The sequence below is a fragment of the Triticum urartu genome, chromosome 7A (genome assembly GCF_056163025.1).
Source record: "Triticum urartu cultivar PI428250 chromosome 7A, HENAU_Tu73, whole genome shotgun sequence".
NCBI classification, from domain to species: Eukaryota; Viridiplantae; Streptophyta; class Magnoliopsida; order Poales; family Poaceae; genus Triticum; species Triticum urartu.
The window spans coordinates 575,496,497-575,518,602 of NC_141879.1; the positions used below are offsets into that span (position 1 = coordinate 575,496,497).

Below are 22,106 nucleotides of genomic sequence, written 5' to 3' on the forward strand. Positions count from 1 at the left end.
TATGACTATGAGATTATGCAACTCCCGTTTACCGGAGGAACACTTTGTGTGCTATCAAACGTCACAACGTAACTGGGTGATTATAAAGGAGCTCTACAGGTGTCTCCAAAGGTAAATGTTGGGTTGGCGTATTTCGAGATTAGGATTTATCACTCCGAGTGTCGGAGAGGTATCTCTGGGCCCTCTCGGTGATGCACATCACATAAGCCTTGCAAGCATTACAACTAATGAGTTAGTTGCAAGATGATGTATTACGAAACGAGTAAAGAGACTTGCCGGTAACAAGATTGAACTAGGTATTGAGATACCGACGATCGAATCTCGGGCAAGTAACATACCGATGACAAAGGGAACAACGTATGTTGTTATGCGGTCTGACCGATAAAGATCTTCGTAGAATATGTAGGAGCCAATATGAGCATCCAGGTTCCGCTATTGGTTATTGACCGGAGATGTGTCTCGGTCATGTCTACATTGTTCTCGAACCCGTAGGGTCCGCACGCTTAAGGTTTCGATGACAGTTATATTATGAGTTTATACATTTTGATGTACCGAAGTTTGTTCGGAGTCCCGGATGTGATCACGGACATGACGAGGAGTCTCAAAATGGTCGAGACATAAAGATTGATATATTGGAAGCCTATATTTGGATATCAGAAGTGTTCCGGGTGAAATCGGGATTTTATCGGAGTACCGGGAGGTTACCGGAACCCCCCGGGAGGTATATGGGCCTTAGTGGAAGAGAGGAGAGGTGGCCAGGGCTGGGCCACGCACCCCTCCCCCATAGTCCGAATAGGACAAGGAGAGGGGGCGGCGCCCCCCTTCCTTCTCTCTCTCATCTTTCTCCCTCCCGAATCCTATTCCAACTAGGAAAGGGGGGAATCCTACTCCCGGTGGGAGTAGGACTCCTCCTGGCGCGCCCTCCTCCTGGCCGGCCGCACCTCCCCTTGCTCCTTTATATATGGGGGCAGGGGGAACCCCTAGACACACAAGTTGATCCACGTGATCATATTCTTAGCCGTGTGCGGTGCCCCCTTCCACCATAATCCTCGATAATATTGTAGCGGTGCTTAGGCGAAGCCCTGCGACGGTAGAACATCAAGATCGTCACCACGCCGTCGTGCTGACGGAACTCTTCCCCGACACTTTGCTGGATCGGAGTCCGGGAATCGTCATCGAGCTGAACGTGTGCTAGAACTCGGAGGTGCTGTAGTTTCGGTGCTTGATCGGTCGGGCCGTGAAGACGTACGACTACATCAACCGCGTTGTGCTAACGCTTCCGATGTCGGTCTACAAGGGTACGTAGATCACACTCTCCCCTCTCGTTGCTATGCATCACCATGATCTTGCATGTGCGTAGGAATTTTTTTGAAATTACTACGTTCCCCAACAGAGACAACATACATCTCATCAAAATATCGAACGAATACCAAATTCACATGACTACTAATAGCAAGACTTTTCCCATGTCCTCAGGAACAAACGTAACTACTCACAAAGCATAAACATGTTCATAATCAGAGGGGTATTAATGTGCATATAGGATCTGAACATATGATCTTCCACCAATTAAACCAACTAGCATCAACTACAAGGATTAATTAACACTACTAGCAACCTACTAGCACCAATCCTGGACTTGGAGACAAGAACTGGATACAAGACATGAACTAGGGTTTTGAGAGGAGATGGTGCTGATGAAGATGTTGATGGAGATTGCCCTCTCTCGATGAGAGGAGCGTTGGTGATGACGATGGCGATGATTTCCCCCTCCGAGAGGGAAGTTTCCCCGGCAGAACAGTTCCGCCAGAGCCCTAGATTTGTTCCGCCAAGGTTCCGCCTCGTGGCGGCGGAGTTTCGTCCGAGAAGATGGCTTGTTATTTTTTCCCATCGAAAGACTTCATATAGCAGAAGATGGTCACCGGAGGGCCACCAGGGGGCCCACGAGGTAGGGGACGCGCCCAGGGGGGTAGGGCGCGCCCCCACCCTCGTGGGCAGGGTGTGGGACCCCTGGTGAAGTTCTTGCTCTCAGTATTTTTTATATATTTGGAAAACGTCTTCCGTGGAGTTTCAGGACTTTTGGAGCTGTGCAGAATAGGTCTCTAATATTTGCTCCTTTTCCAGCCCAGAATCCCAGTTGCCGGCATTCTCCCTCTTTATGTAAACCTTGTAAAATAAGAGAGAATAGGCATAAGTATTGTGACATGATGTGTAATAACAGCCCATAATGCAATAAATATCGATATAAAAGCATGATGCAAAATGGATGTATCAAGGAGTCATAGAAACTCAGACCGTCACTTGGATAGCCCTTCGGGAGGCACTCTCAAAACAGCCCCTCGGGCAAAAGGATCGAAACTACGACCTCTCTACGGGGTTGCACACATACGGTGTCATCTATCCGGCAGGGCTTCGCCGTCCAGAACTAGTTCCTGCCGGAACCCAGACAGCCTTTCGGCTCTACAAAACTATTTCGCTGGGAGGGAGAGAAAGAGCCAGATCATGCATGGCATTTGTATGAGAGCAAGAGTGTGTCTTTAGGCATCCCTCTCCACCCCTATTTATAGGCCAAGCCCAAGGGTGACTTCTCCAAGAAGCCAAAGGGGATAATACCACAAGGCCCTCAAGGTGGCTTCTCCAAGAAGCCAAGCAAAAAAGCACTTTCACTATTCACGATGACATTTTTCAGCGTCCGTTCAAACTGAAAATATTTATGTGGGCTCAGAACATTTCTAGTACCCATTAAAATAATTTTCATCACGTTCCGAACCAATTTCGGTTTAGTGAATTTCATCTGCGAAAAGTAAACAAGAATGCGTTTTCACTATTCATGAAGACAATTTTGCATGTCCATTAAATCCGAAAATATTTCTGTGGGTCTTAGAATAATTCCAGTACCCACTAAAATGATTTTGGATTCATTCCAAAACAATTTCAGATTAGTGAATTTCATCTGCGAAAAGCAACCAAACCGGTACCGACAGCTCCGGGACAATTCCAGAAAGTTTCCAGAATGACTCTGGCACCCTCCAAGAATTATCAGGCATGTGCCGAAACCAATTCGACTTAATAGTATATCCTGAAACAACTTTTCGGTTTCACCGAAACTCATCCGATGACCTCTCTCTGCGGAACTTTTCCGCTGTCCAAAACATTTCAGTGTCCGAAACTTTTTCGGTGATTTTCTCTCAAACTCCCTGTCTAGTATTCAGCAGATAGATGACCCTTAAGCGTGTGACCCTATAGGTTCGGTGAAGCATAGACATGACCGGTACACTTTCTGATCAATGATCAACATCGGAGCCGTGGACACCCATATTGACCCCTATACCCACACGAATGAATATTCGAGCGAACCTCCAGTTGCTGTGTGCTATTCCTGTTGCTTCGTGATATGTTACAAATACCCGAGGTGAGACATGTTGGCATCCCCGTGGATCAACAACTTGTCCACTATGCCAGTTACCTCATTACCGGTATTTTTCTCTTTTCTCGTTCCCGTGTTCCGGCATCCCCGTGATCAAATCACAAAGTGTCTGGCCAGACGATGATGGATACCGTAACACCGAGAGGGCCCAGAGATATCTCTCCATCGTCGGAGGAGCAAATCCCAATCTTGAGCTATCAAGTTACTTGACATACTTTTCCATGAACCCGTAAGCCGCCGTAATAGCCACCCATTTACGGATGATGTTTAACAAACCCCAAAGTTCATGAAGCAAGCATGAAGAAACTCGATACTCTCATGGTCTAAGGAATCATGCAAACGTTAACCATCTCTGTGTTATGTACCATTAACTTGTGACAAATGAATCTCATAACATAACATCAATCCAGGTCTATTTAACAAAAATGTTCTCTTAACATTGTGCCCTCAAAGTTGCTGGCATAAATATGCCCATGATCAGGAAAACAAAACCATCATGCAACACTTGAGCTAGTCTTAGAGGCCAGACTAAGAATACTTCTTACCGTTTATTATTCCACACGTGCATATGAGTCTTCCTCCGGGCCTCGTGTTATTGCAAACTCGAGAACCATAGCAGTTATAGCATGGAACATAAACATAATTATGAACTTGGAGATAAATAATATCATTTATTATTGCCTCTAGGGCATATCTGCTACAGGAGCACTACATCATTTCTGATAAGTATATGTGAATGACATATTGTTGATAAGAAATAATGTAGAATTTTCTGGAAAGCATAAAGGAGTGTTTGAAAAGAGTTTTTCAAAGAAAGACCTCAATGAAGCTGCTTACACATTGAGCATCAAGATCTACAGAGATAGATCAAGACACTTGATACGTTTTTTCAATGAGTACATACCTTGACAAGATTTTGAAGTAGTTCAAAATGGAACAGTCAAAGAAGGAGTTCTTGCCTGTGTTGCAAGGTATGAAGTTGAGTAAAGACTCAAAACCCGACCACGGCAGAAAATAGAAAGAGAATGAAAAGTCATTCCCTATGCCTCAGTCATAGGTTCTATAAAGTATGTTATGCTGTTTACCAGTCTTATTGTATACCTTAGCATTTTTCTGGCAAGGGAGTACAATAGTGATCTAGGAGTAGATCACTGGACAACGGTCAAAATTATCCTTAGAGGACTAAGGAAATATTTCTCGGTTATGGAGGTGATAAAAGAGTTCGTCGTAAAGAGTTACGTCAATGCAAGCTTTTTACATCGATCTAAATGACTCTAAGCCTCGATCTGGATACATATTGAAAGTGGGAGCAATTAGCTAGAGTAGCTCCGTGCAGAGCATTGTGGACATAGGAATTTGTGAAATACATACGAGTATGAATGTTGCAGACCCGTAGACTAAACTTCTCTCACAAGCAAAACATGATCACTCTTTGGGTATTAATCACATAGCGATGTGAACTAGATTATTTACTCTAGTAAACCCTTTGGGTATTAGTCACATGAAGATGTGAACTAATTACGTAAAGATGTGAACTAGATTATTGACTCTAGTGCAAGTGGGAGACTGAAGGAAATATGCCCTAGAGGCAATAATAAAGTTATTATTTATTTCCTTATATCATGATAAATGTTTATTATTCATGCTAGAATTGTATTAACCGGAAACATAATACATGTGTGAATACATAGAAAAACATAATGTCACTAGTATGCCTCTACTTGACTAGCTCGTTGGTCAAAGATGGTTATGTTTCCTAACCATAGACATGAGTTGTCATTTGATAAATGGGATCACATCATTAGGAGAATGATGTGATTGACTTGACCCATTCCGTTAGCTTAGCACTTGATCGTTTTAGTATATTGCTATTGCTTTCTTCATGACTTATAAATGTTCCTATGACTATGAGATTATGCAACTCCCGATTAACCGAGGAACACTTTGTGTGCTACCAAACGTCACAACGTAACTGGGTGATTATAAAGGTGCTCTACAGGTGTCTCCGATGGTACTAGTTGAGTTGGCATAGATCGAGATTAGTATTTGTCACTCCGATTGTCGGAGAGGTATCTCTGGGCCCTCTCGGTAATGCACATCACTATAAGCCTTGCAAGCAATGCAACTAATGAGTTAGTTGCGGGATGACGCATTACGGAACGTGTAAAGAGACTTGCCGGTAACGAGATTGAACTAGGTATTGAGATACCGACGATCGAATCTCAGGCAAGTAACATACCGATGACAAAAGGAACAACGTATGTTGTTATGTGGTTTGACCGACAAAGATCTTCGTAGAATATGTGGGAGCCAATATGAGCATCCAGGTTCCGCTATTGGTTATTGACCGGAGACGTGTCTCGGTCATGTCTACATAGTTCTCGAACCCGTAGGGTCCGCACGCTTAACCGATGACGATCGGTAATATGAGTTTATCTGTTTTGATGTACCGAAGGTAGTTCGGATTCCTGGATGAGATCGGAGACATGACGAGGAGTCTCGAAATGGTCGAGACGTAAAGATCGACATATTGGACGACTATATTCGGACACCGGAAGTGTTCCGGGTGGTTCCGAAGAAACCCGGAGTGCCGGAGGGTTACCGGAACCCCCGCCCCCCAGGATAAATAGTGGGCCTTATGGGCCTTAGTGGAGAGAGAGAGAGGGCTGGCCTAGGGCAGGCCGCGTGCCCCTCCCCCTCTGGTCCAAATTGGACTAGGAGAGGGGGGCCCTTTCCTTCTCCCTCTCCCCCTTCCTTTCCCCTTCCTAGTAGGAGTAGGAAAGAGGGGAGTCCTACACCTACTAGGAGGAGGACTCCTCCTCCTGGCGCGCCTACAGGGGCCAGCCGGCCTCCCCCTTGCTCCTTTATATACGGGGGCAGGGGGCACCTCTAGACACACAAGTTGATCTGTTGATCTCTCCCAACCGTGTGCGGTGCCCCCCTCCACCATAATCCACCTCGATCATATCGTAGCGGTGCTTAGGCGAAGCCCTGCATCAGTAGCATCATCATCACCGTCATCACGCCGTCGTGCTGACGAAACTCTCCCGTGAAGCTCTGCTGGATCGGAATTCGCGGGACGTCATCGACCTGAACGTGTGCTGAACTCGGAGGTGCCGTGCGTTCGGTACTTGGATCGGTCGGATCATGAAGACGTACGACTACATCAACCGCGTTGTGCTAACGCTTCCGCTTTCGGTCTACGAGGGTACATAGACACACTCTCCCCTCTCGTTGCTATGCATCACCATGATCCTGTGTGCGCGTAGGATTTTTTGGAAATTACTACGTTCCCCAACACTCGCCGGTGTCAGCGGTGGCGCATGGGAGTGCTTTGGAGGAGCGCCGATGGTAGCTGCTCTCGAGAGGATCTAGATTCAGATCGTTTCTAATGTGCAATAAAAATGTTCAATGGACATGAAATAAAAGTAGACATAAAAACCATATATTCAAAAAATGCTAATTGTGTCTTTACAAAATGTTAAACATAAAAATGTTCTTCATCTATATGAAAACGTACACTATGTGTGAAAAAAATTATTGCCAATAAAAATGTTTGCTAGTTATTTGAATTTTTTTACATGTATTCAAAAAAGTAAAACTTATATTTTCAAAAACTTACATCTTGTACTGAAAAATGTTCAATGTGTATCAACAAAATGATTTGCGTCTACACTGAAAATTTACATTGTGTACTAGAAAAAAGTAGACATGTGTTGAGCAAAGAAAAAACCAATTAAAAACCAAGGAAGAAACAACGAAAAACAAGGAAAACTAATGAAAACCGGAAAATAAGCAAATAAAACAAAAAAACAGAAGAAAACCACTTAAAAAGAATGGAAACATCAAAACCCAAGAAATAACCAAAGAAAAAAGAAGAAGAAGAAGAAGAAGAAGAAAATGGAAAAAATAAAATAAAAAGGAAGCCCATGAAAACCGAGAAAAGAAAGAGAGAAAATTGGAAGAAATTATAGAGAAGAAAGAAAGAAAACAGTTAAACCCGAAAAAAGAACATAGAAAGCGGTGAAAAAGTAAAGAAAACAAAAAAATACAACCGTAGAAAAACCTTACCAAAAACCAGTACAATGATCGTCCCAAGCAAGCGAGGAAATGAAACGAGCAACCCGCTAAATGGGTCAGCCCACATGTTGGGGAAAACATAGTATTTCAAAATTTTACCTATGATCACGCAAAATCTATCTAGGAGATGCATAGCAACGAGACGGGATAGTGTGTCTACGTACCCTCGTAGACCGAAAAAGGAAGCGTTTAGTAACGCGGTTGATGTAGTCGAACGTCTTCGTGATCCAACCGATCCAAGCACCGAACGTACGGCACCTCCGCTTCAGCACACGTCCAGCTCGATGATGTCCCTCGAGCTCTTGATCCAATTGAGACTGAGGGAGAGTTCCGTCAGCAAGCGTGGTAACGGTGATGATGAAATTACCAGCGCAGGGCTTCGTCTAAGCACTACGATGATATGACCGAGGTGTGTAACTATGGAGGGGGGGGCACCACACACGGCTAAAAGATCAACTTGTGTGTTCTAGGGTACCCCTCTTGCCTCCGTATATAAAGGAGGGAGGGGAGGCCGACCGGCCCTAGGGGCGCGCCCAAGGAGAGGGAGTCCTACTAGTCCTAGTAGGATTCCTCCACAAGGAAGAGAGGGGGAAGGAAGGAGAGGGAGAGGGAGTGGGAAAGGGGGCGCCGCCCCCCTTCCCTTGTCCAATTCGGACTGCAGGGGGGGCTGCCCTGGCGACCCTCCTCTCTCTCCAGTAAGGCTCATGGTGGCCCATTAGTTCCCCCGGGGGTTCCAGTAACCCCTCCGACACTCTGTTTTTACCCGAAACTATCCGGAACACTTTTGGTGTCTGAATAACATGGTCAAAAATATCAATATTTATGTCTCGACTATTTTGAGACTTCTTGTCATGTCCGTGATCTCATCCAGGACTCCGAACAAACTTCGGTACATCAAATCAGATAACTCATAATACAAATCGTCATCGAACATTAAGCGTGCGGACCCTACAGGTTCAAGAACTATGTAGTCATGACTGAGACACATCTCCGGTCAATAACCAATAGCGGAACCTGGATGCTCATATTGGCTCCTACATATTGTACAAAGATCTTTATCGGTCAAACCGCATAACAACATACGTTGTTCCCTTTGTCATCGGTATGTTACTTGCCTGAGATTCGATCGTCGGTATCATCATACCTAGTTCAATATCGTTACCGGCAAGTCTCTTTACTCGTCCCGTAATGCATCATCTCGTAACTAACTCATTAGTCACATTGCTTGCAAGGCTCATAGTGATGTGCATTACCGAGAGGGCCCGGAGATACCTCTCCGATACACGGAGTGACAAATCCTAATCTCGATCTATGCCAATTCAAAAAAACCATCGGAGACACCTGTAGAGCATCTTTATAGTCACCCGGTTACGTTGTGACGTTTGATAGCACACAAGGTGTTCCTCTGGTATCCGGGAGTTGCATAATCTCATAGTTTGAGGAACATGTATAAGTCATGAAGAAAGCAATAGTAGAAAAACTAAATGATAATTATGCTAAGCTAATGGATGAGTCTTGTCCACCACATCATTCTCTAATGATGTGATCCCGTTCATCAAATGACAACACATATCTATGGCTAGGAAACAAAACCATCTTTGATTAACGAGCTAGTCAAGTAGAGGCATACTAGGGACACTCTGTTTGTCTATGTATCCACACATGTACTAAGTTTTCGGTTAATACAATTCTAGCATGAATAATAAACATTTATCATGATATAAGAAAATATAAATAACAACTTTATTATTGCCTCTAGGGCATATTTCCTTCACTTCAGAGAGTCGTCGCCGCCTCGCCACTCTGAGGAGGACACAAACCCTAACAAAAAAAGCATGAAAAAAATGAAGCCTTCCCATCGGCAAGGGCTAGCATCCATCGCGCCTCCACGGCCCTAAGACCATAGGAGACGAAATAGCCGACGGCAGCACCAGCGGGAGGCGGGAGAAACCCTAGTCGGAGCGTCCTCTTTCTTTCATTCGTCCTCTCTTACTTCGATGGATCTTTTTGTCTCACACATGATAAATCACCGCCATGATAAGGAAACCATCATGCAGAATTTGATTTGATGTTATAATGAGAATTAAAGCTAATATTTATCTTGTCAGAGGGCAATATAAAAATTGGACATACTTTGTAAAGGAAAAAAATACATGCTTAATAGATAAAAAAATATTAAAAGTACATGCTTTGAAAAGAAAAGGCATGTTTATAACATCTATATGTGCCTTAGTGTTGTACATTTAAAATGACTCAATCAAACATAAAGAAGTAGAAAAAATACTTGCATGAATCTTCACCTAAAATCAATGACGTAAGACTTATATGTGCAATACTTAGAACACTTCTAGATTCCTTTTGCAAAACCATAAAATAATTCACATTAAAAAGTTAGTGCACAGATTGATTCTTGCTCCCCCACAAATGTTCTTGGGTAACAGGCCCCCGAGCCACAACACAAGGCCTAGCAAGATATGTGACTAACTTTTGCTCCCCCACAAATGAGCTTGGGTGACAGGCTAACGCGACAAAGCCCAGCGATAGAGTTGTAAGAGCTGTCCTTTTATTCCCGTGTATGCGAACTTAATAAGGCGAGGTGGGACTAAGTTGTCGTAGAAGGAGCGAACGACTCCCACAGAGATGGCCGCCGGAGATGCCACCCACGCGCCGCCGGCCGCGGAGGCGCAGTCTCTGGTGGAGTCGTTCTGCGCCGTCACCTCGGCGACCCCCGACGAGGCGACCTTCTTCCTGGAGGGCCACAACTGGGCCCTCGAGGCCGTCGTTCGCTCCTTCTACGACAACACGGAAGTATGGGCCCGATCCAGCACCCCAGCCCCCGCCAGCCGGTTCGCCTCCGTGCTCCTCACCACGCGCTACGGCACCATCGACGACCTCCTCCAAACCGGCGAGCTCGCGGTAAGCCTCGATTGCCTGATTTCTCCACTCTCTTAGGCTCAATTCTGAATGTGATGTGTGTGTTCAGTTATCTCAGCTTAATTTAGACCGGACCAGTAAATTTTATGTTAAAAAAATTAAGCAAGTTGAAACTGCATAGAATCAATCAACTGATCAGCTTTCATAGTTACACTTTCTGGGTCAAATCGTGTAAGTGCTGAATTTTACTGAATTGTGTTGCCTTCATAGTTACACTTTCTGGACTTTCTCTGAAAAGAAAAGAAAAAGAAAAAAGCACTTGCTCGGTTGTTTCTGGACAGGCTCCAATAGTCTGGTTGACGTCTATAATTAAGTGGTAGTAGTATCATGTGAGGAACAACAAAGCTAGCAAGGTGTGACGTGAGTCACTCTGCTGGCGATCTGGCCTGAAAATGGGACTTCATTCTTTTCTGAATGCTAATTGGGGCGCCATCTTTGTAAAGGTACGAGTAGGGCCATGAATCAGTGATAGTGCCTTATTGAAATCACAAAGTGAAGGGAGTTGGAACAGTGTATATAAGGTGTAGAGCTCCTGTAGTTTCCAGATCTTGTCATAATCGCAAACAGCGACCTCTATACTGTATTAACAAATATAATATGGTTAGAAGTTCCAGTTTCAGCGGCACATCAGCTATTTTGGAAGCATCACTGTATGTAGGCCAACATAAGCTGATATTCAGAAGAATCACACTTCATCTGAGATTATATAGAAATCCAATAACTGGGCTGGCTGACACCTATAATTAAGTGATCTCGAGTAGTATCATGTGAGAAACAGCAAAAGCTAGCAAAGGTGGGACGAGATTCACTCTGCTGGCCATCGATCTGTCGCTGGGCCTGAAAATGGCGCTTCATTCATTTCTGAATGCTAATTGGCGCTCCATCTTACAAAGGTGCAAGTAGGATCACGAATTGGTGATAGTGCCTTATTGGCATCACAAACCGAAGGGGGTTGGAACAGTGCATGCAAGGTGCAGAGCTCCTGTAGTTTTACAGATCGGCCGACAGTGCCTTATCAAATCTAATACTAAATGATTAGAAGTTACAGTTTTGGTGCTACTTCAGATATTTTTGCAGCACCCTGTATTTAGTCTAATATCCTCCTAAATGATTAGAAGCTGCTATCTAGAAGAATCACACTATCTGAGAACAAAATATATCCGGTAAACTTGCCGCATTTTGAATTTTTGAGCTAAAAAAGGGCCAAAGAATTTCAGTCCGGTCCTCACTTTCTGTCGGTGCACACTCTCGCAATATTTCCAGGCACTGGTCCTAATGTTTCTTCATGTTGAATTCTGCAGCTATGTTCAGTTGTGCTCATGTACGGGCTCATCATAATCCTGAGCAGTGCCGCCAAGATCACTCACCAAGCGCAGGCCTTGACGGGCCAGACCACCAAGTGGCACGCCTGCTGCACCATCGAGCCGGTCCCGGACGACGAGATTGATCCAGGATCCAACCAGAACTCCATGCTGGAAGAGTACCCAGAGGACGAGAGCGACTGCGAGTCCAGCGAGGAGACCGGAGACGAGGACATGCTAGAGAACACCAAGTTCCTCCAGCCTCACACGCACGTGATCTCCTTTCAGAAGAGGCAGACACTAGGTACGTGTAAATCAATATAACATCCTAAATTTTCAATTTGGAATGTTAAACACTAGATCATCATTGCATATCATATTTATTGCATTTTGGTTGATCCTAGAAATTTCACGCAACTCAAGGGCCCTCGAAGAGAGTTGGGGATTTTGTTATTTTCATAATTGAATTGTCTCAAATTTTGAAAATAGGATCTGTTGATTTTATTTATTTTATTTTCAATTATTTCTATCACAAAAATACGAGAGAGGGAATAAAATGACTTTCCTAAAATAAAGAAATATTGAGGACTTAATAAAAAATCAAATAAGATTTTATTTGGTTTATTTGCTATTTTATTTGAATTTAGGAAAAATGCGCGTTTTTCAAAATTGCATTTAGGCCTCAAATAAATGCTCATCCTGTGCGGCTTGATTTTAGATGCCGGGCAAAATTTATTTCGGGATTTTTGGAGTCCGTTTAGTATTCCTTTTTTTTAAACGTAATTATTTAAAAAAACGCAACCGACCTACGGGCCGTCTCCGACCTGGACACGAGGCCCGTCCGGCTTTATAAGCCGGGGAGGCCCAGCCGGAACCCCACCCCAAATCCTAGCCGCCCCAAGCCCCCCGCCGCCGCCCCGCGCCGCCACCCGTGCCGCACCGCCGCCGCCCCGCCGCCGCCGCCGACGATCGCCGGAGCCACGCCGCCGCCGCCGCCGTTCGCCGGAGCCATCGAGGTAGACGCCGTTGCCTCAGTTTTCGCGAAGAAAACCGATCGGTTTTTTTAAAAAAAAACTTAGATCTGTTTTTTTTCGTTAGATCTGTTTTTTCGTTAGATCGCGAAGAAAACTTAGATCTGTTTTTTCGTTAGATCGGTTTTTCCGGTTTATTTAAATAGCGAGCGTTCGTCCGTTCATTTGTTTTAACGAACGTTCGTCGTTTTTTTTTCTTGGATTAAATCCGTGATTTTTCTGATCGTGATTTCTGATCCGATTTTTGTTTTAGTTTAACTTTTCGCTCGTTTATCGAAATCAGGCGATTCAAGCGCCTGGAGTTTCGTCTCGAAACCCTCTTTCCGATTAACCAACTCAAACAAGTGTTTGCCACTGTAAAAATTGCCCTAGATCCAGAATAGTAAACAAAGCCTATTTCTTTTGCCCTTTGTCTTTCGTTGCTTCGTTCGATTTGATTCTTTTTGCCAACCGGAGTTCTTAAGTTGAACCTTCTGGTTAGATCTCTTATTTGAGTTTTACCTGTGCATTAGTTGAATACTTATTGTATGCTTGTTTTTTTGTGATAGAGTACCCGGAGTGCGCCGCTTGTTACTTCGAATCGCTAGGTTTCCCGGATCATCAGCAAGGCAAGTAACACTTTGATCATACCTCCTACTATCCAATTTTATTGCATTAGATTAATCCTCACACATTGCATGATTAAGATCTAATTAAATTGTGGGTTTGGAAAGTAGTTGAGGTAGTACCTATTACCTGTTTATTATCAAACCTTTGGGAGCTACTTCTACGTTTGCTTATCATGTCATGCTATGCTAGTAGACGTGGATTGGGTGAGTGTATCCATGACAGATGTGAGATTGTTAATTAATGGCTTATCTAAGGTGGCAACTTAAACACACATCTGGGTGGATTGAGGTACCTGTGTATTCCAGGATTGCATGTTTTCTTTTGGACCGCCACCCGGGCTCAAAGGGATCATGAGATTATTCAGCGTAGAAACTTTCGTGTGCAGCCACAAGCTATTATGGGCTCTAGCATAGTTGATTAAGTTGTGTGAACTCTTACAGTGGTAAACTAGTAGATGTAGGGGAAAGTAGGTGTAACGGTCTACCCGATCGTAAGATGCTAGCGCTTCTGAAAGACTATGTCTCGGTCACCCGTCTTCTTAAACACCATGTAGTGCGAGAAACCAAACGGAGACGATCGAGTCTTGTGGGGAAGAGTGCGCAAACCTCTGCAGAGTGTATAAACTAATCATGATTAGCCGTATCCCCGGTTATGGACATCTTGAGTATCTAGTACCTGGATTATCATGTGAATCTTAACATGTTACTCTAAAAATTTAATTTTGTTGGGTTTTGTTTAATGATGATGTTTAATTGGGATTGAGAATGGTGTCAACCATTCTCAATGTTTAACAACCACCATGATAGTTAAATAAATTTATTCCTTTGCAGTAAGGAAAATTTGGCTTTACGCAAAACTGTAACCATAGAGTTTTCCACCAGCCAAATATGTATATAGAATAGTTGTTTTTTTCCATTACTCTCTATGTGTTACATTGCCAGCATATTCCATGTGCTGACCCGTTTCGGGCTGCAACGTTAATGTTGCAGATTTTTCAGACGACGATTAAGTAGTTTTTAGGTCGTGGTTCTATACTCAGTGATGCCGTTGGAGTTGATGGACTCACTTATCTTCCAAGCCTTCCGCTATTATCGTTATTAGATGGCCTTAAGCCATATTTATTGTAATAAGTTCTCTTTTGAGACACTCGATGTAATAGTGTGTGATTGCTACTCTGCTATAAATTATTCAAGTACTATGTGATGTCAGCATTACTGATCTAGGGATGACACCGGAGCACAGAGATTGGACCGTTTGAGATCTAGTTGCTACAATCAACGAAAATCATCGTAAATTTTGTCGAATTTCCATGAGATGTTCTTGGGGCTGATGAAAAACGATCTTGCAGTGACGTACCTGGAGAACAACAAGGCAGGCATCACCGTGTTCGGGTTCACGCTGGACCGGTCGTACCTCCACACGATATCCATGCTCGAGTGGACGCTCTTCCTGTGGCTGCTGGGGAAAACGGTCGGTTTCTCGTTAACACCAAGGAATGTACGCACCAAGGTTCCATGTTTTTTTGCTGTTGTGCCCCGTTTGATCCTTGTGAAAAGAGAAGGAATTGGGTTTTTTGTGTGTGCGCGGGTGTGCACGTGAGTGGTGTGCACTTGTATGATAGCAGCGATTTTGTGTGATGGTCGTGTAAATTATTATGGGTTGATTGCTCGTGGATGTAAGGTGCATGTACAGGTTTAGATGAGTGCTTTAGAGCCTCATGTGTGTGTGTGTGCGTGCGTGCGTGACGCTTGGCATTGCAGGTTTATAATCTCGGGTTGTAAAAAAAAGAAAACTATTTCGTTTATCTTGGTTCTGCCGGCTATTCTCCTAAAGAAAATGTTTTGTGCTCCGTATTTCAGTATGAATTCTAATGGACATAAGATGGTATTTCATATTCAGTACATGTATAAAAGTCGAAGCATTTCAATGCAAGTGAGGGTGTACATCTAATAGTAGTTTCTTTTTTGTGCGTTGGTGTTTCCTGTGTACATCCTAACTATATAAAGGTTAGATTTGTGCTCGTGCTTATTGTGTTTGTATCCACTTGATGCTTCATTTTTAAGTCAATAAAATTCATCTTCCTGTTAAAAAAAAAAGAATCAAAACTCACTCAAAGTGATGCTCTGGGTTGGCCCACTTTCCAGTATCTGCATATGGTTCTTTCTGTATAATGTGTCCTCGTGGCGATTGATGGGCTCCTATGCGGCGCTTTAGGTGCCGAAAAGGATAGCTGATGCTCGTTATAGCTTTGCTCACAGGCCGCAGCCGAATAAGACCACCTCCCTCTCGCGCTTGCTCGCTTTTGTCAAGTTCGCTGGTTTTTCTTTCATTATTACCTACAGTATGACCTCCCCCCTAAAAGAAACTTACAGTATTATCTAGTGTACTACTACTTCCTCTGTCCCAATTGCGACAAGTAAGTCGGGATGGAGGCAGTACTTGCCTCAAAAAGAAAAGACAAAACTACAGTCCTACATGGCCAGCTGTTTTTATCTACTATACCACATGCCAGCAGTTTCCAAAATCTATGATTTTTTTAAAATTTTATGAATAAAAATTCACGAATTCGAGAAAAAGTTTGTGGTTTAAAAAACATTTAAAAAAAATTATGACTTTGAAAAATCATGAAATTTGGAATATATAATCATGAATTTCAAAAAATTCATGATATTTAGAAAAGTTCGTAAATACTGGAAAAATTCAAAGATTTTGAAACAACATAAGCTGATTCAAAAAATTCTCAAATTTAATAAAGTGCTAGATTTGAAAATAGTTCATGAATTTGGAAAAAGAAATTCATGAATTTGAAAAAAATTGTGAATTCAAAAAAACATGAATCTGAAAAAAGTTCACCAATTTTTAAAAAGTGTGTGGGTTCAAAAAAGGACGATATTTGTAAAAAAAGATCACGAATTTTACAAAAGTTCAAAAAAATTGGAAAAGTTCATGAAAAATGGAAATTTTTCTTATTTTCTAGATAAAATCACAAATTTGAAAAAACTTCATGGGTTTTGAATTTTTTATAAAAACTGAAATGAATTTTTGAATTTGAAAAACATTCATGCATTTGAAAAAAGTTTAGGAATTTGAAAAAAGTTCACGAATTGAAGAAATAGTTTACGATTTTAAAAAAGAGTTCACAAATTTTGAAAAAGGAAAAGAAAGAGAAAAAGAAAAGGGAAAAAACTAACAAAAACTGGCCGAAACAAAACCGAAAAAACATGTGTCTTCTAGGCGCACAACATGAAACAAAATAAGTATTAGTGTGCACAGTAGGTGAGTTGTCCATGTTGGTTACTGTGTTTGGAAGGAAACATTGAGGTTCCTACTTTGAATCTCACTACCTACAACATTTTTGAAGGTTCAATAAAATGGGCCAAGCCCAGGACGCAAGGAGGCGTGTGCTGGTTTGTTGACTTGCCTTTTGGCGTCGGGGTCTTGTTTACCCAAGAAAGAAACAAAGAAAAAAGATGAAGAAAAAAACAATGGAAAAAAATAAAATAAAAGCAAGCCCGTGAAAACCGAGAAAAGAAAGAGAGAAAACCTGAAGAAATTGTAGAGAAAGAAAGAAAGAAAAACAGTTAAACCCGAAAAAAGAAGATAGAAAGCGGTGAAAAAGTAAAGAAAACAAAAAAAAATACAACCGTAGAAAACCTAACCAAAAACTAGTACAACGGTCATCCCAAGTGAGCGAGGAAATGAAATGAGCAAACCACTAAATGGGCCGGCCCAGAAACAAAGCGCGAGGGAGTTTCTTCAAGCGAGCAGAGTATATATCTCGCTATAAGCGAGATATAGCTCTTGCAGCGATTGATGCCCTTTTTCCTTTGCTAGTGTGACCCCAGTGAATTATTATTTTTGTTTAGAAATCATCCATGCAATGTCCCAAATATCGATCCATATGTTTACATTTAATTCTATTGTTGCTCTCTTTAAAGTTACTTGTACTTGGCAGTTGTTGGGTATTTTGTTACTATGATACTATGATACTGCTTTGCCACATACACCACTTCATTCACGGTATTGTCATTGCTAGTAATAATTCTTTCAAACAAGCATTTGTTTCATATGTGTTTGAATTGACAACATAACTGCTAAATGCTAAAAAATCAAATGCTCTTTGGCTCTTTTGTGTCGAATCAATACATTTGTGTTGTGATCCCTACGTTTGTGGATCATCATCTATACATTATTGCATCAATAACAAGTGAACCACTCATGTTTTGTTGGAATCCTAAAATGCATAGTTTTGTATTTATTGACAAAATGATTGTGAAACTACTTAAAATGGGCTATTTCTTTATATTTTTACCAACCACAGTTTTATAAGAAATACTCGCACTTATAGGATGGTGAGCATTTCCAAAATCTGAAGTTTCCCTAGCATCTTGAGCAATAGGTAACAAGGCAAAATGTGTTGTAACCCATCCAATGTAAACTGAATTGGATGACACACTTCTGAGACCAAAATTCCTTTATGTGTGCCACATCGAAACATCACAAGTCAAATCAATATAGTGCATTACTCCAAGTCAAAATAAAAATAGTGCACTACTCACTAGGTTCTCCGGATTAAAGCTCCATGCTACATCAAGGAAGCGAAAAGTGTGGAACCTAATTACTTAAAGTGTGGAGGTCAAACAAGATGCCTAAATTGCTTGTCCCCTCTTAGTTCCTTTTTTGCGCGAAATCTTTCGATCTATTCATCAACTGACAAGGTAGTATAAAGAACACCAGAAGTAAAAATACATCCATGTCCGTAGACCACCTAGCGACGACTACAATCATTGGAATGAGCCGAAGGCGCGCCACCATCTTCACCCCTCCCTAAATGGAACCGGGCAAGCTTTGTTGTAGTAGATAGTCGGGAAGTCATCGTGCTAAGGCCTCATAGGGCCAACACACCAGAATAGCAACCACCGCCCATGAAGAGAAGCATAGATCAAAAGGATCTAACTTGTAGACACATGGACACAGATGAACGGAGACATGATCCAGCTGGATCCATCGGAGATAAACGCCAACTGAATCCCACGAGATCCGCCAGAAATAAACCTCCACAAGCCCTCCATCGATGCTAGAAACACCACCAGGACGGGGACTAGGCGGGGAGAACCTTATTCCATCTTCAGAGAGTCGTCACCGCCTTGCCACTTGTTCGCACACGAACACGTCACATTGTACCCTCGACGCCAGGGGTGATGCACCGTAGCTCACGTCGAAGGAGACCCGACCGACAGCGCGATACGCAGGACAGTCGACGGGTGCTTTTGTAGGCCCGAAGCCCCGCTTGCCCGGGAGGGACCCCGTCAGGGCTCGCGGCGGCTATGGGCTGCTCCAGGTCGATTCGCTCGCCCCTAGAGCCTCGTGGATCCGCAGCCCTCCAACATGAAGAACTAGCGAAGAACGAGAAGAAAGATACAAGGAGAGATAAAAAGTAGATGAACACGAAAAAGTAATAGATTGATTTGTTCGATTGGTGTTGTTTCAATTGGTCGTTACCCCTAACATATATAAGAGGCGGTTGGACTTCCCGTACAAGCAAATGATTCATCTAAGCTTTCCTTACAAGAAAATTATATCAATTCATGTCCTACAACTCTATTTCCAGTCCAACTCGGATTCAGCCCGAATCTGTCCCATACTTCTGTCCTGCTTCTTGCGCGGACCATAGAAATCGCATACTAACTCGGATGGAGTTGAGTTCAGCATCAAACTTGTCTGCCTCGATGATTTGCATAAGACCACACGGGCCACTTCTCCTTTTAAGGCTATCTTTATGACTTTCAGGGCCTATCTTTAAATGTGGGTCGGATTCAATTATGCAGTTTTCTGAACTGTCCGAGTCTTGTAACAACTCTGTAGGCCGTGTACTATCTCCGATGATGATGACTCCAAAAGCAAAGTTGACCGTTTCGACGATGCGCACAACTTCCGTGTAGAACACTTTTCCATACAAGGTCGTCTGAATAACCTTTTGAGCCCATCTCCAACTTCTGGTCGGATTGACTTTGACAGTCTCCACCCCGGCAAGCTTTCCACCCCGGCAAGCTTTCCACACCGGTAAGGTTTCTACCCCGGCAAGCTTTCACCCCGGCAAGCTTCACACCGGCAAGCTTCCACGCCGACAAGATTTCATGCCGGCAAGGTCTTCATCCCGGCAAGCCTCACCGGTAAGGTTTCTACCCCGGCAAGCTTTCACCCCGGCAAGCTTCACACCGGCAAGCTTCCACGCCGACAAGATTTCATGCCGGCAAGGTCTTCATCCCGGCAAGCCTCATTCAGCCGGCAAAGGACGAATAACTCACGCGACCCATCAGACACCACCTAGGTGGGTGTCTGGTCCCTCACGTCACTCAGGACCGGCCCGCGAAGTGTTGCCTCTAACTTTTGCATATGAACTCAGATTGGGACAATTTTTATATCAAAATCAATCGGTTCGACGAGACAAAGACAATTCATGTAGATCATGTTTTCATATGAGGTCATCTTGGGGGCTTAATCGGCCAAACTGTACTCTAAATATAAGATCTTGGTACTTTGAGCATAGTTTCGGCCTTTAGGATGAAATCGGACGGCGACGGGCCAAACTTCAAAGATGCACTTCTCCATTTGAGGCCATCTTATTGACTGTGCCAAAATTGGGTGTCAACACCACTATGAGTAGGACACAATCCCTAACAAAAATAAAAAACATGAAAAAATTAAGCCCTCCCACCGGCTAGGGCCAGGATCCACTGCGCCTCCATGACCCTAAGACCACAGGAGACGAGATAGCCGACGGCAGCATCGGTGAAAGGATCGATATAGTTGACTAGAGGGGGGTGAATAAGCAACTAACAATTTTTAGCTTTTCTTTACCAATTTAAACTTTGCATCAAAGTGGGTTGTCTAGATATGCAACTAGGTGAGCAACCTATATGATGTAACAACAACAAGCACACAAGCAAGCAAGGGATGCAACACAATATAAGCTTGCACAAGTAAAGGTACGAGATAACCAAGAGTGGAGCCGGTGAAGACGAGGATGTGTTACCGAAGTTCCTTCCCTTCGAGAGGAAGTACGTCTCCGTTGGAGCGATGTGGAGGCACAATGCTCCCCAAGAAGCCACTAGGGCCACCTTATTCTCCTCACGCCCTCACACAATGCGAGATGTCGTGATTCCACTATTGGTGCCCTTGGAGGCGGCGACCGGACCTTTACAAACAAGGTTGGGGCAATCTCCACAACTTAATTGGAGGCTCCCAATGACACCACCGAAGCTTCACCACAATGGAAATTGGCTGCACGGTGACATCAACCGTCTAGGGTGCTCAAACACCCAAGAGTAATAAGATCCGCAAGGGATTAGTGGGGGAATCAAATTTCTCTTGGTGGAAGTGTAGATCGGGGCCTTCTCAACCAATCCCTAGAAAATCAACAAGGTTGATTGGCTAGGGAGAGAGATCAGGCGAAAATGGAGCTTAGAGCAACAATGGAGCTTAGGGATGGAAGAGGTAGTCAACTCGGAGAAGAAGACTCCCCTTATATAGTAATAGGACAAATCCAACCATTATCCACTTACCCAGCCCGCGACGCGCGATACTACCACACCAGCCATGCGGTACTACCGCGGGGCACTGCGGTACTGCCGCAGGCGCAGCAGGAGCCAGACCGGCCCTGATGCGTTGAAGCAAAGAGCGGTATAACCGCCGGAGCGGTACTACCGCTCCCCCTTGCGGTACTACCGCAAGCCAGGGTTTGTCTAGGCTGGGAAGGCACGGACATATAAAAATACATCCATGGCTACTTCCTCTGAGTTTCGATTTGTGTAAAAACCCGACACAGTACTGCTGTGAACCTGGAGCGGTACTACCGCGTAGGGCGCGGATGTAAAAAGTTACATCCGCCCCTACTTCTGCTCGTGCTGTTGTGCCTAGCCCGAGGCCACGGTACTACTGCGCCCTGGGAGCGGTACTACCGCAATGGACTGTAGTACTACCGCGACCGTGGCCGGTACTACCGTGAGCCTCTGCGGTATTACCGCTCCCATAAGCAGTACTACCGCATGCCCAACACAACCAACACTAGGAGTCCTTCATTTTGCAGAGACACGGATAACTGGAGGATGCTCCAAAGAGCCAACGGAAAGGTGGTGCAAAAGGAACAGACGTGTAGATGATGATTCCACCCAAACCTTTCCAAAGCGGACCCCCTCTTAATAGTACGACTTCCCTATGACTCAAATCCACCGAAAAGAAACACAGGAAAACTCCGTCTTCACTAGACTCCGAGAGGCAACGAATTGTCTTGTGCCTGAACATGAGATATCTGAAATGCTCAATGCACACGATTAGTCCGCAAAAGCATTGCCATCAATCGCCAAAACCACTAAGGGATAAATATGCCCTTACAATCTCCCCCTTTTTGGTGGATTGATGACAATACGGGATTTGCACAAAGGGAAATAAAATGAAGCATAGGCAAACCCAACATCTATAAAATATAGACGGGCTCCCCCTAGATGTGTGCTCTCTAGAGAAGTGCTTTGGACTGCACGATACACATACTAGGATCAACACTCCCCCTATATTTTATAGACGAGGCATATATTGAAACAAAATAACTAACACTAAGCAAGGATGCAAGATAATAAATATGAGCATAAAGTAACGAGAGAACAATCTACTAAGCAAACTAGATAACATGATAAGACAATAAGATACGCTGAGGACATATGTCTT

The 22,106-nt window shown here is 43.6% G+C and overlaps 2 protein-coding genes across 4 annotated transcripts in view; both read left to right on the plus strand.

Moving 5' to 3' along the window:
* LOC125521801 (uncharacterized) overlaps window positions 1–22,106 on the plus strand; it is a 136,278-nt gene that overhangs the window by 64,074 nt on the left and 50,098 nt on the right. The gene's annotated exons all lie outside the window — the stretch shown is intronic.
* Window positions 9,911–15,274, plus strand: LOC125521751 (uncharacterized). 3 transcript variants are annotated; one of them, XM_087537348.1, is made up of 4 exons: window positions 10,074–10,423; window positions 11,743–12,046; window positions 13,322–13,381; window positions 14,731–15,266. In XM_087537348.1, exons 1-4 carry the CDS (start codon window positions 10,148–10,150, stop codon window positions 14,979–14,981), a joined length of 891 nt encoding a protein of 296 aa, XP_087393474.1. In that variant the 5' UTR covers window positions 10,074–10,147; the 3' UTR covers window positions 14,982–15,266. The 3 variants fall into 3 exon arrangements, with proteins under 3 accessions (XP_048542772.2, XP_087393474.1, XP_087393475.1); XM_087537349.1 differs by having other exon boundaries at window positions 10,079–10,423; window positions 14,372–14,871; XM_048686815.2 differs by lacking the exon at window positions 13,322–13,381 and having other exon boundaries at window positions 9,911–10,423; window positions 14,731–15,274.